Genomic DNA, 22,219 nt, shown 5'->3' with positions numbered 1-22,219 from the left:
TAATCTTTCACAAGTACTCATCGAAGGTCACATATTCAAAGAGCTATATTGAGGTAAGGATATCCGACTATTGTTAAAACAATTGGTGAAAAAAAAACATTACCCCTTGGAGTGATGCATGGCGATACTACTCGCACAGCAACACTTATTCCCGCCCTTGCGAGGGGCTCCCACAAAACGACTGACACCTGCTGCCACTTGATATCCATAAAGGAAACTCTCATCTGTCTAACGGCATGTGTAAAGGCTATTTTGGTGCCGTTTTGCTTAATTGGTGCCGTTTTGCTTAATTGAAATCCACTGTGCACACTAGCGTGACCATAAGGTCACGCTGGTTTTTAATGGGTTAATTAACTAAAGTAGCACCTTCTAATTAAAAAATGCCGGAAGATGCCACTCCTTGTGGAAACGGATATTATGCGAACCAGTGTGCGGGGTGCCTACCAAATTAACGAAACGACCACGAGAGCACCAATATGCAGACGCCTGTTTCATTACGTACATGGCACGCATGTCATGGCCTATTGTTTATGTTCTTTATAGACTCTTGTCGTATTATACCAATTTCGCTACACACGAAGTTAACGAAACGACCTTGAGAGCACCAGCACGTAGGCGGCTGTTTCATGACCTACATGACACACATATCACGACATTCACGTCAGGATCTATTACTTACGATGGTCATACACTTTCCTCATATTATGCAAACTGTGGTACATACCAAGTTGACGAAATGACCATGAGAGCACCAAGATCTAGGCGGATGGTTCATGACTTACATGACACACAATTGGTGATCACGTGAATGACCGATAACTTAGGGTCGGCATACACTCTTGTCATATTGTCCTAATTTTGGCACATACCGAGTTAACGAAAAGGCCCTGCGAGCACCAAGACGCAGGCCGCTAGGTAGACGCAGTCAAAGTGGGAAATGTTTGCCAAGAAATGTTTCGCCTTAAAAAAACATAAAACCCGAAAACAAAGGTACCTGCACATGTGCTTTATATAACCCAAGTAGCGTCCAAGTGATTTACTGAAGTGCGGTATAAAACTAAATGATCGAGGTTGGCATAAAAAATATTTAATGAAAAGGAGTTATACCAATGTGCGCAAAACCAGTGGCACATCACTAGTTGCACGTGAAAAGGAAAAAATTAAGTGCGGAAATAGTTTGGTAGGTACGGAAAAATATAAAAAAAATTTAACCGATTTAAAAGGAAGCTTTCGGTCTGGCCCAACTCCAATGTTCCCTATTCAGATACATGAAAAACGCAGAAGTGCTTTTACGAGAGAACCTAGGGACCGATTTCAATAAATATGTTGTACTTGAGATAAGAACTTAGATTATAGAGGCTACACCATGAGGAATTTCGATTTAGGGTATGATAATTGTATTCAATGTCGCCAAATAGTAGTAAGTTCAGAGAAATAGCAAGTAGAATTTTCCCAATCCGGGACTGCACCGATAAGAGATATCGCCATTCTCTAACGTGCATTGGCTAGGGCATCTAAGTAGACAAGTTTCATTCATCAAGTTACATTTTATGTCATTTTTTTACACTGTTTACGATGGAAATCAGATCTGGGAAAGCCCATAAGGCGGAAGAAAGTTGATAAGACAGAAAAATTCGTCCGGACAAATTTTCCTATTGCAAAAAAGTCAGTTGAACAAATTTGGTTGAACAATTTTTCAACTGCGAAGTTTTGTTTCAGAGGGATCCAAATGGGCTTAGTTTGTTGCTTCGTGCTACAGCCGGCTGGATTACATTTCCTTTTTCACATATGTACAAAGGTTCTCGAAAATCCCACTAACATAGAAATGGTAAATTTATGATCTGTGTATAATAAATTTATTAAATCTGATTCATATGCATTCATAGGTGCTGTTTACGAAATTGCGGTATAATTTCTGTTGCTGAGGTACATAGTTGTAAAGCAAATACTTTCGTTTTCTGAAGTTGCATTGTTTTGTACAAGATTTCAATACAATTCATGGCGTAAAAAAACAATCCGCTTCTTAAAGTCACTAGGTTTAACTTTTGGGGGCCTATGGGAATAAACCTTCCTGAATTTATTGCGGGGCTTCCCCACAAATACGATTTCTGTATTCCCGTGTATTTAGGTCGGAGCCCTCGAACTAGAGCTTCAACGCAAATCATGCCGCTTGTTTGCCACGACAGTCCAATGTAGCACTAGCACGCTGCGGTGGGGAGGCATTTAAGTCGCTAGCTATGATTCGAGATTCTCTGCCGGTGTTTTTGCTTGTTTCATTGATGTTTACTAGATTATAAATTCCGCGCTGAGACAAACCAACGCCCTCAACTACGATTTCTTGTATAGCTCCATGTAATTGCTCAGGCTGAATCCCGCCATTTTTCATTCACTATATGCCGTGTTTCCCAGCTAACGTTCGGAAGACTGCCCCAGTGACCATATTTACTTCTAAAAGCATGTGGCATCCTCGAATAGGGGTTTGCATTGATAAAGATTACGTATTCCATGTTCCTTTCATTACACGCACTGACTTGAAACAGCTAGCGTGCAAATAAAAATTGAAATCCCACTGGAAAAATGATAGAGATAACATTTTGTAGGCTACATCCTCCTAATAAATCGCCTAACAATGCCGGCCTTCCATCAGCTTGAGAGAAGGCAGAATGACTGCACACCAGTAAAATGCAAAAGTGGCGTGATAGAATATAACTCATGCATATTGTCTATTTCATTTGGGACGATTATTTTCACTCGTTCAAAGTGAGAGGCGAACATCCAGAGAAAAAATGACGAGGAGATAATGAATAATAACCTATGTCATAGAACCAACTTCTTTAAGCACACCAAGGGATCATTATGAGTGGACCAGCCTATTTAGATTTTAGAAAACATTAAACGGGGGCCTCACCCCGCAATAATAGTCTTAATTTACTTCGTGAAAAAAAATCTTTTTGACAGCAATAGAGGCGAGTGCTTCATCTGTGAAATTAACCAAATATGATCAAGTGACTCTACAGTGAAATACTAACCAAGAACTAGGTTATCCCAGTTGAAGCGCCTTGCTATAAGATCATATCAAGGCATACGAGTTCTCTTGTTGTGGTTCATTGCGCAGCGAAGAATCTGAGCAATAAGCGACCAAAGTTTCACTCACAGAAAGCTTCACTGAAAAAAAAAAACCATTGCTCTTGTTCGTGCATCGCGAAACTTCAAACAAATAGATGCTTTGAAACACTAAAGAACAAAATTTCACATAAACGCATCATGCACACAAGAAATGGAGGATAACTAAAATGCTTCATAATTGTAACTTGTCTCATTCTGACTCGTGTTCTTGTCTGTTTTTCTCTTTCTGCAGCGAGTCTTCTTTGCCAGTTTGTCTCGCAACCCTAAGTACCAAAATGCAACACCAGACCAAAAAGTGGCGGAGGAAGGCAGGAAAATAACTAGGATACGCCTAGCGACAAGGTGTACGCAGTAAAAGCTTACGTAGCAGCTGGAGAAGGAACGCTCAAAGGAGTTATACGCGGAGTGGAACCGAACACGGAGCCGGTTCTTAACAATAACAAACAACAAAAGAACTTAACAATAACAACACAAAGCGTAGAAATGATCTACAAAAGAATGCTGGCTGAATGGAAGACAGCCATTGTAACCTTTTGCTGTAAAATCCTTCCCAGGCAAGTATACAATAATGAGAATGACATGACCTGCTTTGCTTATAAAATACAATGGGAACGTGTCAAATTTGCTGCCGAATAAGACGTAGGACGGAGATCTGCCCGAACCCCAGCCTTCCCGTATGCCACAAATGCGGGATACATGATCGTGACCGCAACCAACAATGACCCGCAAAATCGCATCATGAGGATAAAATCTCACAGGTTCAAAATAATGCAATAAACAACTAAAGTCAATAAAGGTTGTCGGAATCAAACAAAAACAAGGGCAGTGAAATACCTGGTTCTCCAAAATGGCGCCGAGACCAGCACGGTTACCAATGGACGACTGCTACTGGTAGGACGAAATGCGGCCAAATTTGGCAAACAGAACACCAAGCCAGATCGAGTTCAAGATTGAGTTTGAGATCCATATCTAAGAGAAAGACCTCACAAAGGCTACAAGAATCAACCAACATCAAGACCCAAATTTAAATGAATACTGGGCACCACTGTGTCCCCACAAACATTTTCCTTTCATCAAACGAAGTTCCCAGGATCCCGAAGGCTATGGCCCCAGGGAGGCACACACCTGTGCAAGAAGAGAATGGCAATGGAAGTAGGCTAAGTTGGTTAGGGGTGGAAAAGCCGTATCCATTCATAACATGCAGCATAGCATACCAGAGAGTTATCACGTAAAACCGCACATTTAAAGAGAGCTTAGCTGAGTTCATGAAAGTGACGCCCTCTCCAAAACAACAGCCACTCGGTAAAACAGCAATCTCGAACTTTTCCACTGTGGCTAGCACGAAAAGTAAGATAACAGAGCAAAAATAAAATTTTACAAAGACAATCTTGCAATTACTAGTGCAATAGCGGCAGGGAGTGTAAAGCCCCAGACAACAGATGTCTAACGACTTCCAAAATCTTAAAACTTATGTAGACTAATCCATCAGCAATGTACAACAAGCGAATAGGTACAGAGCTGGGCATATCCAGGCCACTCCACAACTGCACAAAGCGAAAAACATAGTAGTGTCCTATCCAACCGATAGCGAATTGTCCACCCCACATTGTCAACAAAGCACGGACATCGGAGGAAAATATCAAATGTGGCACTGGAACTGCTGCGCCTTCAAAAATTGGGCAGCCACCCTACCAACAATTCACTGACACATAGTTAAGCCGGCAAGAGATAATCTACCACCAGCAGGTAGGAAGTAAACTTTCAAATATACGTGATTGCCATATATATCAGGTCCCCAAGAATTCCAATGTAGCGACGTTGGTGCGAGAGGCTATCGCATCAAATAGAGAGGAGCGCTTTGAAAGCTCAACTCATCAACATATCATGAAAGTTTACACGAATATGGGCACAAACCCTAAATGTTCATTTGAATATATACAGCCCCCACAAAAAACGAACTGAGGAGCCATTCCACTGCGTGACGGTGGATGACGGTGGTGAGTGATAATAGCTCTGTGATTACTGTGATATAAACTGATTGGTTCAGTTAAAATCTTAGACCGAATCTTGGTAAAAGTAAATCTCTACAGGACTGTTATTGAGCAGTGTAGAGACTTTGATTGGTTTGGCAGTTCAACGCAAGCTTTCCTAGCACGAACTCAGTGAACCAATTCTTCGCGGGATTTTAGATGGCAGCATTGAAGTCTCCAATCTATTTTCGGTCCCTGCTTATCCAAATTGAAACTACCGACAATAACTACAGGCGTAGTGTCATCGCAGTTAAGCCGCGCGAAGTGACTAGCCATGAACCTTACGGGCCTATGAGGTATTGCAGTGTTTGCTTCCTTACGGGGGTATAGGCCGTAGCTTCCGGGGATATAAGCCATTGATGATGAAAGATTTCGTCATGCTCTTCTGTTTCTTCAGTGTATTATTAGAGAGAACGTAAGCACCATTCCCTTCATTTGGATGAGAGCTTGTAGCGTCTGCCTTACGGGGCTATGAGCCATTGTTTTCTTGCTTGATTACGAAGGTATGAGTGCTTACGGAGGTATTCATTTATTCTTGGGCTTTCCTGCAGTATAACTATATTTTTGTACCATTCTACGCATTGTAACTACACTCAGCCTACATGCACTTTGTTGATAAGGTCTAACGTAGGGCAAATGCCAAATGTGCATATGTTTATTGGGAAGGCCCCGCCGGGTCGCGTGGTAGTTCTTGAAAACGAATGCATAGGCAACACTGATGATATTTTGTTACTTACGTTACTATGAGCTGGAAATGGCGTGATGAAGCAGAGTAATGGTCTCTTTGCCACCTACTTTAAGATAGAGTTTTGACTTACTGAATTTCTTCAAAACCCACGTAGGTCCTCTATATGGCTTTTCTGGAGCCGTCGCGTATGCTTCTCGAAATATCCTTCGCCTGAAATGAACAGGCCAAATAAGTATCTTAATAAAATATGTTTTATAAACAGTAGACCTTGTTCATATATAGTGCATTACATTGCTTACTGTTTACAGCACCCAAATGCGCAGTGCATACTGGCATGTGAACTTGTTTATCTTTTACGCGTGAGCGCTTTTCACCGTCTAACAAATCTTATCGCTAAGCGGAGGACGAGCCTGCATGTATCCGAAGTTTCTGGAATGTTATCGATGCTTATATCCGCTGTCTATTGTCGCCGAACCTTGTGTAGTCTGATTGCATGCATGCGCGATGGAACAACCACTGTTCCGGTAGAGCTGTAGAAATTCGTTGGGCCGTCCATGTTAATGTGTGTGCGGTCAAAAAAGACCCGTGTTGGAAAGGTAAGCAACTGCTTCAGGGCAAGCAATGCTAATCTATCTGCTTAGAAAGCCAAAGAACTGAGAGGTACAAGTGAATTAGCTGGGGACACCACAATACCGATATCGGGAGTTTTGCAAGCTTGGGGCCAGATAGTATTGAGTCATAGTGTCCGGTCATAGTACCACAGAATGTAGTCTGTGGTGTTCGCCCTGGCAACCCGGTTAAATTGTGGGATGGTAGCCGTGAGAGATTTCGAATGCGCGGTCTTAGCGTCTCATCAACGATATAAGTGGTGAGAGGATGCTCCTGTTCAATGACAGTTGTTGCAGCGGTCGAAGGTTCTCTAGGGAGGCCAAGACATGTCCACGTGCTTGGGTCTGTACGCTTGTAGTGGAAGAAAATTGGTCTTGCATGCATTGAACTAGATTGGAAGAATGATTCGATGAAATGTGAGAAAACATTCCCTGTATAGGTGTAACACATAGCGCATCGATGGTCGCACGGTTTTCTAAACATGAATTTAAACATATTCGCAATGCCAACAAGTTTTTCTTCATGTAGGGGACATCGGCAGTTTAGGTGAGCTCAATAGCCACAATAACATGTGATATTCTTTTAGTTTATTATACGTAATCGGCCGGCCCTCGATGCATAATGGATAGAAGGACGTCGCTTTTCGTGCGAATGCCACTAGTTCACATTGTCCAGTAGGTATTGTCAAACCCTCTCGATGGCGAAGGTATGCCGCAGTCAGAGTTGCCGCTTTCGGTATGGAGCGCACTATTGGCAGTGTAACGCCGGACGCCCAGATGCAAATATCATTGGCGTACAGCGAGACACTAGCTGGCTGTAGTAGCGTTTCGGTGAGCCTCACTAGAAAGAGATTGAAAACATAAGGAGTAAACAATCCGCCTTGTAGGACACCACGACTGGAAAGAAATTTAGCTGTGGGCCCACCTTCTCCAAAAACTAACACTGATATCCTCCAGAGAAAGCGGCTACTTCATCTAAAGACGTCGCCTCCAAGTTCTGCAGCCTCAAGAACTTGGAGAATGATTTCGTGGTTACGTTGTTGTAGGCACATTTTACGTATAAGAAGAATGCCACAGAGGGATGCTTCATAGCTTTTTGTTGCTACGGGGAAAACACAAGATGAATGACGCTGTGAATTGATAACAGTCCATGTCAAAAACCAGCCATAGAATCAGGGTAGATGTCGAGGTATTCAAGGTACCATTCCATACGTGTCAGCAACATCATCTCCATGACCTTACCAATGCAACTCGGATGCAGGATTTGTTGTTACGACGTAAGGTCCAGCGGACACTTTGTAGGCTTCAGTAGTGGTACCAGTCACCCACACTTCATCCTCGGGCACTGTTCCTCCATCTTAAGATTTATTGAAAACATCCAGAAAGCAGCATTGCGCCGTTGAACCTATGTGCCTTAGGGCAGCGTGGATCCCCCCATCGGGGCCAGGTGATGACCGCCGTCTGCACGCCTCCAAAGCCACTTTCATTTCTTCTACAGTGAAAGGCCCTTCCTTTGGTTTCTCGCGACGGCGACATCATCGAGAGGAGAATCAGTAGAACGACGTCGCCAGTAACCTTCACGCAAAATTCCCCAGCGACTTCAAGGTCTGGTGGATTTTTATGTAGATCAAGCGTTGTCAATGAACGACATTTTTGTGGAAGTGATCGAAGACCCTGAAGAGTTCTCCACACGGCGGATGACGGCTTGCGAGAATCCAGGGAATCGCAGAAGCCATTGCATTGATTGTCGTAACGCTTGTTTGTCATACGCTGAACTTTCTGGTGTATGTGTCGGGCTTCCCTAAGGTCATAGATGGACTTAATACACCTATATCATCTCTCGAGCGGTCGGCGCATCGCATGAAGCTTCTTGAATTCTTTGTCTAAACCTGTGTTGTAGATGTTGTATACGTGCGCGTAGTAGCCTTCAGCGCTTGTATGATCATGTCATCAAGGAGTTCGGGATGTTCATGTACGCACTTCTTCTCATCCAAATTCAGTAGGCTAGCCAGTCAATCTGTCTTGAGACCACAGCGGAAAGAGAACTGTCAAAGCCTATGATCAAAGCCAAAGTTCTACCGGCCAAAGGCGGGCAGCTACGCGATGAAATTCAGGCCGATTCGCAGAGCAAAAAGACGACGCTTTGTTTCCAGCTCGGAAATATATATAGAAAAGAAAAGAGAGAAAGAGGGAAAGAGGGATCATCGACGCATGCACGGAGAGGCGCACGTGGCTCCGAATAGGTTATCTGCAGCATTCCTTTCCCCTAGTAGCCGTAGCACACTACTGGCTTTCTGATTCTTGTGCAACGACGAAGGTCAAGAACAGGTCCTTCGGGAGGGTCTTGAGCCGCGTTTTTCGGTACCCCTAAGGTCGTCGGAGGCGATTCCTCAGGTCTTGATATGCTTCCGTCTGTGTCTGATGAACTTTTCCGGATCTGGTCGACATGGCATCGAACGACACCGTCCTCGGTAGCCACAGTGACTAAACGGGCACCACTCGTCGATTTTACTTTGCCTGGTGTCCACTTTTATCCTATGCCGTAGTTGCGCACATAGACGGCATATCCAGGGGCGAAGTACCAACTGGCGGAATCAGCCGCTGGATTCTTGGGCTTTTCACGGCTGCTGGGAGGAAGACACATATCTAGTCTTGTGCGCAAACGGTACCCAAGAAGAAGTTCAGACGGTGAAAACCCTGAAGCCTGTTGCGAATTTCGGTAGTTACAAAGAATTCTAGCCAAAGCAGTTTCCAACTCCACACCAGGCATTCTCTTCAAGCCCTCCTTGATAGTTCTCATGGCCCGTTCGGCGAGGCCATTGCTTTGAGCTTGATAAGGCGGGGTGCGAATATGCTCGATTCCATTTTTCTGCACAAATACAGCAAACTCTGAACCGGTAAAGGGCGCACCGTTATCCGTAACTATGGTGCGGGGCAACCCAAACCTGCCAAACAAGGTTCGCATGCAATCGGCAGTTGCATTAGCGGTTGCTCGAGATACTGGAATGGCTTCTATCCAATGGCTTTGTGCGTCGACGATTACCAAGAACATATTGTTTATAATGGGCCCTGCATAGTCGGCATGCAGCCGTGACCACCTCTCTCGCGAAATCGGCCAGCTAAGGGAGTTCCGTGCAGGTGGCATGGGGAGGGCCTGCACGCAGGTTAGACATTCTGAGACCATTCTACAAATGTCTCGATCCAGACCTGGCCACCAAAATGTAGCCCTCGCCCTTGTCTTCATGGCAGACGCCCCCTGATGAGACTCGTGCAGCATCTTCCACAGTTTCTTACGCGCCTCACTTGGTATCACCACAGGATGGCCCCAGTATACCAGTCCCTTCGCTACAGACAACTCATGTCGTCTTTTCCAGAATTCGGCCATTTCTCTGCGGTCATCTTCTACGACGGATGGCCACCCTTCAGTCACGTACATGCATATCGTTTGCAAAAAAACCGCCAGCTGCTGCGCGTGCTTGAATCTCCTGGTAGGAAACCGCTGACAGGTCCCATTCTTCTATGCTAAGCACCATTTCCGACAGATCTTCGGTTTCCGCTAGCGGCTCCTGCAGCGATTGAGGCGAACGGCTTAGAGCGTCAGAAATTAGCATCTGTTTGCCAGGTTTACAGATCAGCTTGTGCTGGTATGCGCCGAGCAAAAGCGCCCAGCGCTGAATTCGGGCGCCAGCCATGACAGAAGTTTGACGATCCTGTCTGAGAAGGCCCAACAAGGGGCGGTGGTCCATTACAAGCGTGAACTGCCGTCCCAACAGGTAATCGCGGAACCGTGTCACGCAAAATACCAGGGCTAAAGCCTCGCGCTCAATTTGGGAGTATTTTCTCTCTGATGAGGTGAGCGTTCGTGTTCGGAAACCATTTGGCCTGTCTTCACCGTTTATTCGATGGAAAAGGGCAGCACCGACACCGTAAAGTGACGCATCGTATTCCAACTTCAACTCCAGCAGCGGATTAAAGTACGTTAGCACTGGGGCTGAACACAAAGCATCCTTGGCCTTCTGAAATGCCGCGTCTTCTTTTTCGTGCCAAACCCATTTTGCACCTTTTTCAAAAAGGTTGTACAAGGGTGAAAGTATAGTGAAAAGATTTGGCAGAAACTTATTGTAAGATGTAACCATTCCCACAAAGGATCGCAACTCAGCAACATTTCGCGGTGACGGGGCTAGCCTGATTGCATCCACGTGCTTCTCGAGTGCGTGTAGCCCTTCAGCAAAGATACGATGGCCAAGATATGTTACTGATTTTTCACCAAACTTGCACTTGTAACACAGCTTGGTACCGTTCTCGCGGAAACGCAGTAGCACAGCTTGCATGTTTACGTTTTCAGCAACGCTGCTCTCGGCTGTCAGGACGTCGTCTAGATAAGTCTTGGGTCCCTTTTAGTCCTCGCAGCACAGATTCAATTTTCCGTTGGAATATCGCTGGAGCTGATGCGATGCCAAACGCTAACCTGTTGTAGCAAAAGAGCCTTTTTTGTGTGTTTAGCACTGCTAATTTCCGCGAGTCTTAATCAAGCTCGACCTGATTGTAAGCATCGCGAGTGCCTAAAATACTGAATTATTTTTCTCCACACAGGTTTGCAAAAATATTGTCTATGACAGACAAGGCTACTGCTCAGCATCGCACACAGGGTTTTGTGTAACCGCGAAGTGCCCGCAAATGCGCATTGTTCCGTCCTTCTTCAAAACTGGCACGATGGGCGTTGCCCATTCGGAATGAGGGACTGGAGATATTATACCACCTCAGACTAGTCTGTCAAGCTCCTTAGACACTTTATCACGAAGTACAAAAGGAATTTTCCTTGCCTTGAAGAACTTGGGGTTTTCTCCGGCCTTGATGGGCAGTCGGACTGGCGGGCCTATCATGAGAGCAGCGCCTTCAGTGAAAAGGTCAGAGTGTTGCTGGAGCAGCGTCGGCACGTCCTCCAAGGCTTGTTTTGCCACAGGAGCCGTCGAATACATGCTCATCACCTGAATGCGTTCATCTGTTAATTTTTTAAGCAGGTCCCGACCGCATAGACTGGGGCCATTGCAGTCTAAAACTGTCAGACTGCACTGCACTGTTGTACCTTCATAAGAAACTGGCATTTTCAGTGCACCCAGAAGCGGCAACTTTCCGAGATAGTATGAAAGCTGCACTTCCGCCTTTTGTAGCTGCGGCCATCGGTGAGAGTGCAATTTGTAAATGCTCTTGGGAATGACGCAAACAGGGGAGCCAGTATCGATGTCCATCATTATTTCGATGCCATTCCACGCAAACAATTTCCTGATGGGCGGTATGAGAGAGCGCGTGGTGGTCAAGGACCAGATTTGTGACGTGCTGCTATCACTCTCCTCGCTTTCCGTCGCCTGAGCAGTTGCTGCTCGCATTTTGCTTGTTCCATTTGCCGCCGACATTCTCGCTAAATGCCCTGGCAGTGCACACTTGTAACATTTGCGCTTGATTAGTCGACAAGCATTGGACTTGTGACCACGCTTACCGCAACATTTGCATTGTTGTACACCTTGTGACTTCGCACGCGATTCGTATTGACCAGAGAGCTTTAGCAATCTTGCTTGTTCTTGGTCTGTAAGAATACCTTGCGAATCGCGTTCAGCGCTCTCTGCGGCAAGGGCAAGAGCCTCGGTTTCTTCAAGATTCAGATCTTTCTTCGCTAGCAGCTGCTTCTGCACATTCTTGGATCTGAAGCCGCACACAATACGGTCCCTTATCATTCTGTCCAGCATAGTTCCAAAATTGCAGTTGTGTGCCGTCTGCTGTATTTCCACTATGAATGCATGTACAGATTCCCCTTCTTGCTGGCAGCGATGGAAGAACTTGAAGGTTTCAGAAATTTCATTCGGTATCGGGTTGTAGTAGCTGTTTAACGTCTGCACAACTTATTTGTAGGTCAGGGCGTTAGGCTTTCGCGGGGCTACCTTTCCGTTCAAAATTTCTATTGTCCTTGTTCGAAGCGCAGCTACCAGCAGGGCTCTTTGCTTAGCATCGTCCTTCACGTCATTCGCTTCGAAATAGGCTTCATCCTTGAATAGGTACTCCTGCCACTTGTCTTTTTCGTCTTCAAGTTCCCGTAGCCTGTGTGCCATGGTCTGTAGTGGGCTCCTTCTGCTGGCTTCCTTGCTGCAGCAGAGTCCTCGTCGCCCCTGTTACGTTGCGCCACTGTTACGCCACTGTACCGGCCAAAGGCCGGCAGCTACGCGATGAAATCCAGGCCGATTCGCCGAGCAAAAAGACGACGCTTTTTTCCAGCTCGGAAATACATATAGAAGAGAAAAGAGAGAAAGAAGGAAATAGGGACCATCGACGCATGCGCGGAGAGGCGCACGTGGCTCCGAATAGGTTATATGCAGCACGTACGTAGGCGTAAGGTAACTGCCGGGAATTTAAATATCTTTGAAGCATTGAACTTTGCATCTTAAACTATGCGACACTAATGTGAAGTCGAAACAGATGCTGTAAATCTCTCCTCGGACGTAAATCGGGCTGCAATCATTCAAACCTCTCAGTACATGCTCGGCAGCGTGGTAAGCTAGATTTTGCATCGTTTATTTTTCCTGAATCTTCCACAGAGTGGATGATGGGCGTCTAAATCACCCATGATTATGAATGAACCTGTAGTTGTCGTGAGTATGTCGTGTTGTCTATGTCGATCAATTGGGCGTGATGCTGATACCTAGGCGCCTATCAGTGTGAATGACACCTTCTTCTTTTTAAGACGGGGAGACACCAATTTCTTGACATCGGGAGGCTGCATTGCTTGATAAACATACATGAGCTGCTTGCGTTTGTGCACAACTTGACAAGGTTGAATACAACATGAAGAAATAAATGATTCGTAATTAGACAGTCGTACTGCCTTTGGAAAATGAGGCGCAAAAATGGCGATAATCGGTAACTTGTTCCCAAAAATGTGCCGAAATTGGGGCACCCGTGACTGCAGACCTGTGAAGTTTCACTGAAGTAAGGAATTGCACTTGACTTGCTTACGGAAAGGTAGCAGTGGTTCTGGATGTCAAGCCATTTACTTACTGTACACCAGCAAGTACAAGTTCAAAGGAGTTCATGATTTGCAGTGCGCATTTAGCGGATGCTCTTCATCATCATCATCATCAGCCTGGTTACGCCCACTGCAGGGCAAAGGCCTCTCCCATACTTCTCCAACAACCCCGGTCATGTACTAATTGTGGCCATGCCATCCCTGCAAACTTCTTAATCTCATCCGCCCACCTAACTTTCTGCCGCCCTCTGCTACGCTTCCCTTCCCTTGGTATCCAGTCCGTAACCCTTAATGACCATCGGTTATCTTCCCTCCTCATTACATGTCCTGCCCATGCCCATTTCTTTTTCTTGATTTCAACTAAGATGTCATTCACTCGCGTTTGTTCCCTCACCCAATCTGCAAACAGCGGATGCTGTTTGCCTATTATTCAGGAATGAGTCCATAGCATTCACCAACTACCTCAGAACACCCAATGAAATGGATGTCTTGGGTAGATTAATTATCTACTGTCGAACTTGCGCTGGGCGGTAGTCTATGCTGTCGCTGCTCGGAGAAGTGTACCTGTCTTAGTACAGCCCAAGCGGTCAGATTCTCTTTTCTGAGCCTACGTATTTTTCTGGTCATGTAGGTGTAGGGTACTTGGCGTTAGTGATGGTGGCAACGGCGTAAAGGAACGCTTCGGAGGCTAAACCACCTTTTTTTTCTTTCTTGGAAGATCACCGCCGACGGAAACGGCGTCTTTTACCAGTCGCTATCGCTCCCTTCCATGACGAGCCCTCTTTCATTTCTCTCAAGATTTTATTCTGCTTCTTGATTAAAGGGCAGCTTGATGAGACACTATGACTTCAACTGCCGTTTGACCATTTCAGTGTAGTCGTTTTTTAAGTCTTTACTATGTGACGTTCAGCGCAATACCGCAAGTTGGCTTGTTGTTACCCTCTACTCACGTGCCACATTCTCAGGCTTTTGTGGCAGTGAAGATGCTTCTGCATATCGGCTGGAAGGACATGAGGAAAATGACCAACCATCACATGTGAAGGAAGACAGCCGCTTTGGAGATCACCTTCACGCAACGGAAGTTGCCTATTTGCCTTACTTGCACTATAACCGTAGTGTGCGCAGCTGGCTTGACCAGGATAGGAAAGTCGGCTTTCTCAATGGAAACGTCGACATCACATATAAAACTCGTTGTCGTGCCTCTGGCCTTCGGCATGTAAGCACGTACTCTGATGTCGCCAACCTTCGTGACAGCTCGCAATGTATGTAAAGCGGGCGGGTACTTGACGTCTATGAACAGGACATTTTTTCGTGGATTTAGTCGAATGGCGTTTATTTGATTCGGCAAGAGAGCTTGAAAACATGCCCACATGACTTTCCAATTCATGCTCCGCAGGTAGCCTGAAGAATAAACGGGAATAAACAGCATAGTGTTGAAGGATGGCACACAGGAAGCCTTCACGGTTGGCGTACTTCCTGGCGCAGACACAACGAGGATGCTTCTCTTCGGCTTGCGCTTCGCCATAGAGATGAAGTCGGCGTCGCCGTCATCGCTACTCGCCAAAAACAGTTCAATGCTGCGACTGCTGGCGTCATCATCTGGGCTGGTACACTTCCTTGAGGCCGACGTCGGAGGCAATGCGATGTCGGGACTGCGTGCAATGGGGCATGACCCATGACCACCCGCAGGAGAGCGATGATTCCCGGAATGCACAAAAAAAATGCCAACAACTCAGGAGACAGAAATAGCAGCTTTTCGCAGAAAAAAGACCTCTCTTGCAACGGTACAAAGTGAAATAGATGCATGAGTAACCACAGTTGGTAGATATTGTTAATTTCTCTAAACATTAACAGGTCTACTTCCGCAAAAGATCAATCAAATAAGTGCTGCTGCCTTGAATAATTATATTTTCACATGTCACTATGAGCGACGTCATAGCACTGCCATGTACGTAGAAGAATGTATACATTACCCTCTACTATTAGCGCTGTCGAAGACGTGCATACGTTTTGAAGACTCCGGCATGTGCGCACTGAGAGTTGACCTGTATCGATGCAGATTTCGAAACGCAGCCTGCCTGATATCACTCGTAGTCATTTCCCGCCATTAGGTGCTCAGATGCGTCGACAGATAATTGTGTTGAGAGAATTGAGAACTTCACAAAATGGACAGCTTATTTTTGGAATGTGCTTCAAGTTGAAGGTGTCAGGGAGCGGAAAAGGAGGTCGAAGAGAGCAGAAATCCAGGGTTGGTGGTGCTGCTCAGTAGCAGTGATCTCAGTGTCAGAAGGCGATTCTGTTTACATAAGTGCAGATATGCTAGTAAACTCTGCAGTCACAGGCGAACGGTACATCTCCAGCGTTGACATGTTCCCGATAGGAACTGTTTTTCAAGTTGATCTCCAACTCCTTAAAGGGCCCCACATCAGGTGTGACCATTTTGAGCGGACTAGCGCGCTTCATATAATGCGCCCTAACGATCGTGTTTGCTAAGTACTACATAGCTACGCGCCGCGAAATGTTCAAACCAAACGATGCTTGCCCTTCTTTTCGCGGTCGCCGCTCTCCGAAGCGGAGAGTGGACGTACATCACGCAATTGCCCTTATATACACGATAGTGCCGTGACGTCGCTGATAGTGACAGGTGACATGAAAATTATTCAAGGATGTGAGAGTTATTTGTTCGACCTGTTGCTGAAAAATGAGTTAATGTTAAGAGCAATAATAAATCCTATAAAAGGAATGTATGCGCGCCTTTATTTTACTTCACACCGTAGCAACAAAGATGCACTATTGTTCTGTCTGCTTGTTTCCACGTTCTGAACTCGCGCGACCAGAAAACGAAACTGTCAATTTATACTGTGTCTCAGCCGCGATCATGCTGTGTGGTATGTTCGCGTCGGCCTCGGTGCCCGTGCACCAGCAACGCATACTTACTGTACCTAGCATTCGTATGCTTGTCTTACACATCCAACAAAATGGCGGAAACACGGAGATACTCAAGCAATTAGATAATCATGTACACCAAACCACTCGCCTCATAGCACGCATCGGAAATCGACATCACGGCATGCAAGAAAACCTTATACGCCTGGTAACCGCCTACGCCCTGAGCAGGATCAACTATGTCGCCCCGTGCCTTAGCCTCAATGCAACTGACAAGCTCAATCTCAATACCATGATCAAGAGAGCCTATAAACAAGCCCTACATCTTCCCATCACCACCTCTAACGCGAAACTGGACGCCCTAGGCATTCATAACACCATAGACGAGCTCATTGAAGCGCAACGTATTAGCCAATACGAACGACTCGCCAATTCCACCAGGGGCAGGCACGTTCTAGGCACCCTAGGCATAACCTACACTGCCCAATTCGGACCAAAAGTACCCATCCCCCCAAACATTCGTGCTCAGCTAGTTATCCCGCCCATACCTCGCAATATGCACCCTGAACACAATCCGGAGCGACGTGCAGAAAGAACTAAACCACAACAAAAACGCTATGACGCCATGGGTTTAGTCTCCCGACTCCCGCCACCCCTGAACCACATCAAGCACATACTACAGTTTTAGCTCTCTCTCGTGTAGCACTGGCATATACTACTAGTCATGTTTTCTCGTGCAAAGCGCACAAAATCGCGAGCTGCGCTAAACGAGACAAACGCAAAAGCTTACCCACGATACGGTGAGCGGAAGTGCACCACGCAGCAAGAGAGTGAGCGATAAAATAAAGGAAGGCGCGGCCCGTGATATATGCGTCCCACGATCCTCTAGCTCCGGCATTGGAGAGCGTCTTCAAGGAATTTAGCTAGCGAAGGCTAGTTTGGGCAGGTGGAGTGAGGGTCTATGTTCGCGGTGGCGCTCGCTTCCTGAAAACATGAGTCCGCGGCACTGAAATATTGCTGTCTCGGCTATTATTTAACGAATATAAAAAAACATTGTGGTAGAGCTCACCCTAGAACAACTTCTAACTTCAATACACAAACAACTTACAGGGTATAACCAAAATTTGTTATGTGGCCCGGTGAGGGGCTCTTTAGGACCATATGCCCATCGAGCACTGGGGCCCGATGGATATCTCAGCCGAGAGTTACGAAAGGATCTGTGACGACGTCGAGTGGGTAACTTTACAAATTCACAGAACTAGGTAGGGCGCCATGTGCTGGTTAGACATTCCTTTACAGTTGCCCTGTAGTTTGTCTGAGATTTAGTGAAAATACGGCTGGCATGCGCTACAAGATATTCCGGGTAGTTAGGTTTAGAGAGTTTGAACGGTTTTGAGGTCGATGCCACTGGCATTTGTGCCTAAAGACTACAGTTTCAAGGCGATCGAACATATGGAGACAAGGCTAAACGACGTCACAAAGTCCCGAAATATTCGTCGCATGCTGAAGTTCCCAAGGATAGGTCACTAGCAAAGTGTATAAGTACTGCCAGATGACATATAATAGACCCGAGCTTGTGAATAAAGGGTCGAAATATAAAAAAATAAGGCAGGCGAAACAATGACATTATTTATCAGTTGTCGGTTCTGGAATTAAAACAACGGCACAGTGTTCCACAGAGTTGGGCTCTGTTCCGTGCTTAGATAAGAGGTGGCCAACAATGGTTATTTCGAGAGCTTTTTCTTTAGATTCAATTGGAGGCCGCCGTTTGTTATACCATGCCAGTACAGGCTTGAAGCTGTTCAGATGGTAACAACATCTGCAGAAAAGATGACTGTATTGTCCAGCTAACACATACACGCACACACACGGCCCCCTTCAAATCACGCTGAACAGGTTACGGCATTCGCTAAAGTGTTTCGGGTGCATTGTAATGTCCAAACATGTTCAACTCGTAAGTCCATGAGGGGTAAGGAAAGCAGGTTTAGTCTGGATCCTTTTCAGGCATGGGCACCCGCCTTTATTCGAAGCTCAAGTCAAGTTACGAAAAGGATTCAGGGGCCCTATAACGTTAAACTATTCCAATGTGTTTTTATCCCAATCTCCGGACGTCAAATTTGCGTAACCACGGACGCAAGCATCGGGTGGTGACCCGCAGCGTTGTCTGAAGAGACCAATCAAACGCTCTCCTCACTTATAGGAGGTCACTATTGTTTGCCTTAAAAATGAATAGCATTGCCTACATTGAGCGGCTTGTCTTAGCTAATTGGCTGACAAGAGGCGATGAGCCCGCGCAAGTGGAGAGGGACTCGATGGGGCCGATCCAGTGCACTGAAAATCGATAACCGGATGAAGAGGGTTGTGCCGGTGTCTGTGATTGGTCCGCTTTCCCTCACTTAGCTTGCGGATGCTTGTCAGAGATAGCGGCAGCTTGCGACAGAAGGTAAGCAATGCTGCTAAAACGGATCCTCAGCAAAGAAGAGTTGGCAGAGCGAGGTTGTAAATGTGCCGAGGGTGCTTGAAAGCGTTACTCGGCCACGCAACAACTTTCGTTGTACGCAAATAAATCCATGCTCTTTAGCAGCTGCGAGTAACCAGTGCCTGAGTGATTGGCGGCAGCCATCTTTTATTGCTTTCGGAATGGGGAAGCGTGCGGCTATTCAGAAAAAAATTCTGTTTTGTGCGGCTTAATAAGGCATCTTTAACGCATACACGTCACTCGGACGCGGTGAGTTTTCGCGGTTTTGTGACGCTGCAAGGCAGGCAGGTGAAGTGGGTGCATCCTTAAAGCTTTTAACCGATAGCCGAGGTTATAGGCGAAAAGGCGTCGAATCAAAAGTGGCTGTTTTTCTTTTGTTCGGCCCCATCATGTATAATCAGTGTGTAACGTCATATGAGACGGGAAGCTATCGAAGTTTTTCGTGATGTCGTGTGACAGACAGGCGACGTTGAGGTGGTCTAAAAAAAAAAGTTTTTCACCAATGGCCGAGGGCTGATTGTAGAATTCGAACGGGAGAGTTTGGAACAGCCTTACGTTATAGCGCCCGAGATCTTTGTAAAATGTCGAAGGCTTCCTCAATTCGGGAGAGAGTACACGCCATTTCGCGTCATCATATAAGGTGGTGATAATCAACACAGCAGCAAATGAAACAATCAGTCTTTTGACCTAGAACCACTGAAGACGTCCACGGAATGTGCGAAGGCTTCATGATTTGGCGTGAAAGCATATCATCAACATGCTAAATAATTACACAATACTCAGTGGCGGAATCACGGTACGGTGCCTCTCGTAGTCTTTAATTGGATCCCGTGTCGATTGTCCAATTTCTGCGGTGAGGAGCCGAAGCATAAAAATTTGACCAAATGTGAGATTATGCTGCGCACGAGGCCTTGCAACGGCATCTGCGTATGTCAGATGTTTGACTACAAAATGAAGCTGACGGCGAAGCAATTCATGCTTAGCGATCTCTTCTTCAAGTACATGCGGAGGAGGAGAAGTCAGATACGAAGTACATCATTGCTGAAGCTGAGTAAATGGCTCAGGGTGGGCTTGCGAGCAATATCTTTCCGTACACATGCACTGACCTATGTTAGCAATGTTGATCAGTGAGAGAAGACAGTCAGGCTTACGAGAATATTACTCGAGGCAATGCAACAAGTATTTTTGCGGCGCTTGCAATGCTGTTTTCGAAGATCGTCATTATTCATACGTAGATCTATGACATCCGCTACAATGCGCAGGTTGCTTCCGGACAACATTTTATGAACTTAATGGTGAATGCCTTTCAAGATGCGCCTGAATTTTACGACTAAGGCGGAAAATTTTAACTGTTTTTTCAAGGTAGAGATTGTCCTCGATGTAAATAGTGAACGAGAAGCCTGGCTGCTGTGGACGCGCGCACAACTGTCATACTACAAGGCCTCCAAACACTTCTAGAAAGGCTGACTTGAATACCCGGATCAGGATTTAAAAAATCTCTATTTTGGGTTTCAAATCAAAGGTTAGCTGCGAAAAACAAGTAGAAAATGACACCGGTCAGTGAAGTGGCATTGTGCCAGTGTTGCGAGCGGTTACCCTTTTGTATCACGAAAACGAGTCGTCAGCGTCACTACAAACGTACCACAGAAGACCACTGGTCTGCACTGGCGCGGTAACCCTTAGTTGGCTACGGGTGGTGATGGACATGGGTGTGCGATTTCATCGTTGGGCATAGCGCACCGTAGTGTCTGGTTCTGGGGTGTCATGATGAGTTCTTGGAACAATACATTGCAGTTCGAAGAATGGTTGAGAGGCATATTTAAACGAATAGCAGAGCGGTAGTCTACGGCAGATTGCTGCCTTCTAGGTCCCATTCCAGTCTACCTTTTGTAGCGGTGGCAGTGCTACATGAAAGTTATCAATGCACCGTCGTGTGGCCAATCTACAAAGCAATTGAACGAAATAGAAAAAACGACGCTTATTTGACGCATGATGCGTGCATAAAATGTGTGATTTTAAACATAGGTATATATTGCAAGTGTCACGCTGTTCAAAAGCTGATCAATGTGGGCGAATGCAGAAGATAATGAGGTTCCATTGTTCAACCACAACTAGGGCGAATAGACAAACTAACGGACTACATTCGAAACAGGTGGTTCTATTTGTAACTACATAATTTGTCGAGACTCTTGTTCTTACATCTAAAATTTTCGGCAAATTCCAAAGTTATTGCCGCAGCGTTCTGTGTTAGAGTTAAAGAAAAAAAAAACTACCAGACATTATCGCACTCCGTAATGCAAAATTTAAACGCAGCTGTATACTTGTTTTCATTTCGCAGAACCTTGAGGTTTCGCACCGATCATCGCATTGAATGGCAGAGACACGACTCGTGACGCTACATGCAGGGTCTTTCAGCGAACACTTCCATATATCTTTAAAATTTGCCTGTGGAAGATGTCACAATTCTAGTTGATGAGCTGGTCTACTCAAAAAGGCGGACAATACTTGCACGATAAAGTGAGATGCAAAGTGGACTAATTAATAAAATTCATTAATTAAGTTTCTAACTAGTTACATTATGGCCAATGTCGCAAGTTACGAATTGTTCCCGTGGAGTTCGCAAGGTGTATCCACTTGGAACTAATCTTCAGGTTGACGCCAGTTTTAAGATATAAATTCCCGAACTTTACTGAGAAATGCATTGGTGTTCCAGTTAATTTGCTAGGGAAACATCGTTTCATGCACTGAAGCACACAAGTAACTTGAACCCCAATGCATTTCTCCGCAAAGTTCGGGAATTTATATTTCTAAACAGGTGCCGCGGATCCGCCTTGCGAACTCCACTGCTAGAATTTGTAAATTGCAATACGAGCCATAAGATAATTCCCTAAAAAGGTAATTATATATTTATTGTTAATTAGCGAATTTTGCATTTCAATTTTTTGTGCAAGTAGTGTGCGCCGCTTCGATAGACCGGCTCAAAAACAAGAATGGAGCTATCTGTCACAGGCAACCTCTACAAAAATTTTTAAAGTGTTTGCTCAAACAGCCCGCATAGACAGGCGATGCCATTGCCGCTTCCCAGCAACTGCAGCTTATGCTACTGTAATTTTTACCGGGACGCGCCTGTGTCGAACGCTATGCGCGAAGGCGAGCTTTCTGGTTAATCTTCTTTCTTCCGCACGGCCGCTGTCGCGGATGCGCGAATCTGAGTGCGATCCGGTGGTGCTTCAAGGTGGCTCCCTCCGCTTTCCTCCTCATGCTTCCCCTGCACCCTCCTCCACTTTGCTCGTCGCGCTCTCTTCGTGCTCACTGTATTTCATCCCCCGGCCCGCACCGCGTTCGCTGTTTCATGTTTCACAGTGCTCATTCACTCAAATACGCCGC

At 45.7% G+C, this 22,219-nt stretch overlaps 1 protein-coding gene across 3 annotated transcripts in view; it reads right to left on the bottom strand.

Annotated features, from left to right (window-relative positions):
* The window catches only part of LOC142589056 (uncharacterized), a 68,990-nt gene that overhangs the window by 20,987 nt on the left and 25,784 nt on the right, over positions 1 to 22,219 (bottom strand). For all 3 annotated transcript variants that reach the window (XM_075700844.1, XM_075700846.1, XM_075700845.1), the window contains exon 3: positions 5,975 to 6,054. In XM_075700844.1, the coding sequence (XP_075556959.1) occupies positions 5,975 to 6,054 (80 nt within the window). The remainder of the gene's footprint in view (positions 1 to 5,974; positions 6,055 to 22,219) is intronic.

The sequence above is a fragment of the Dermacentor variabilis genome, chromosome 7, assembly GCF_050947875.1.
Source record: "Dermacentor variabilis isolate Ectoservices chromosome 7, ASM5094787v1, whole genome shotgun sequence".
NCBI lineage: Eukaryota > Metazoa > Arthropoda > Arachnida > Ixodida > Ixodidae > Dermacentor > Dermacentor variabilis.
The sequence above is the reverse complement of the archived record's forward strand: the minus strand, read 5'-3'. Positions and strand labels throughout refer to the sequence as shown.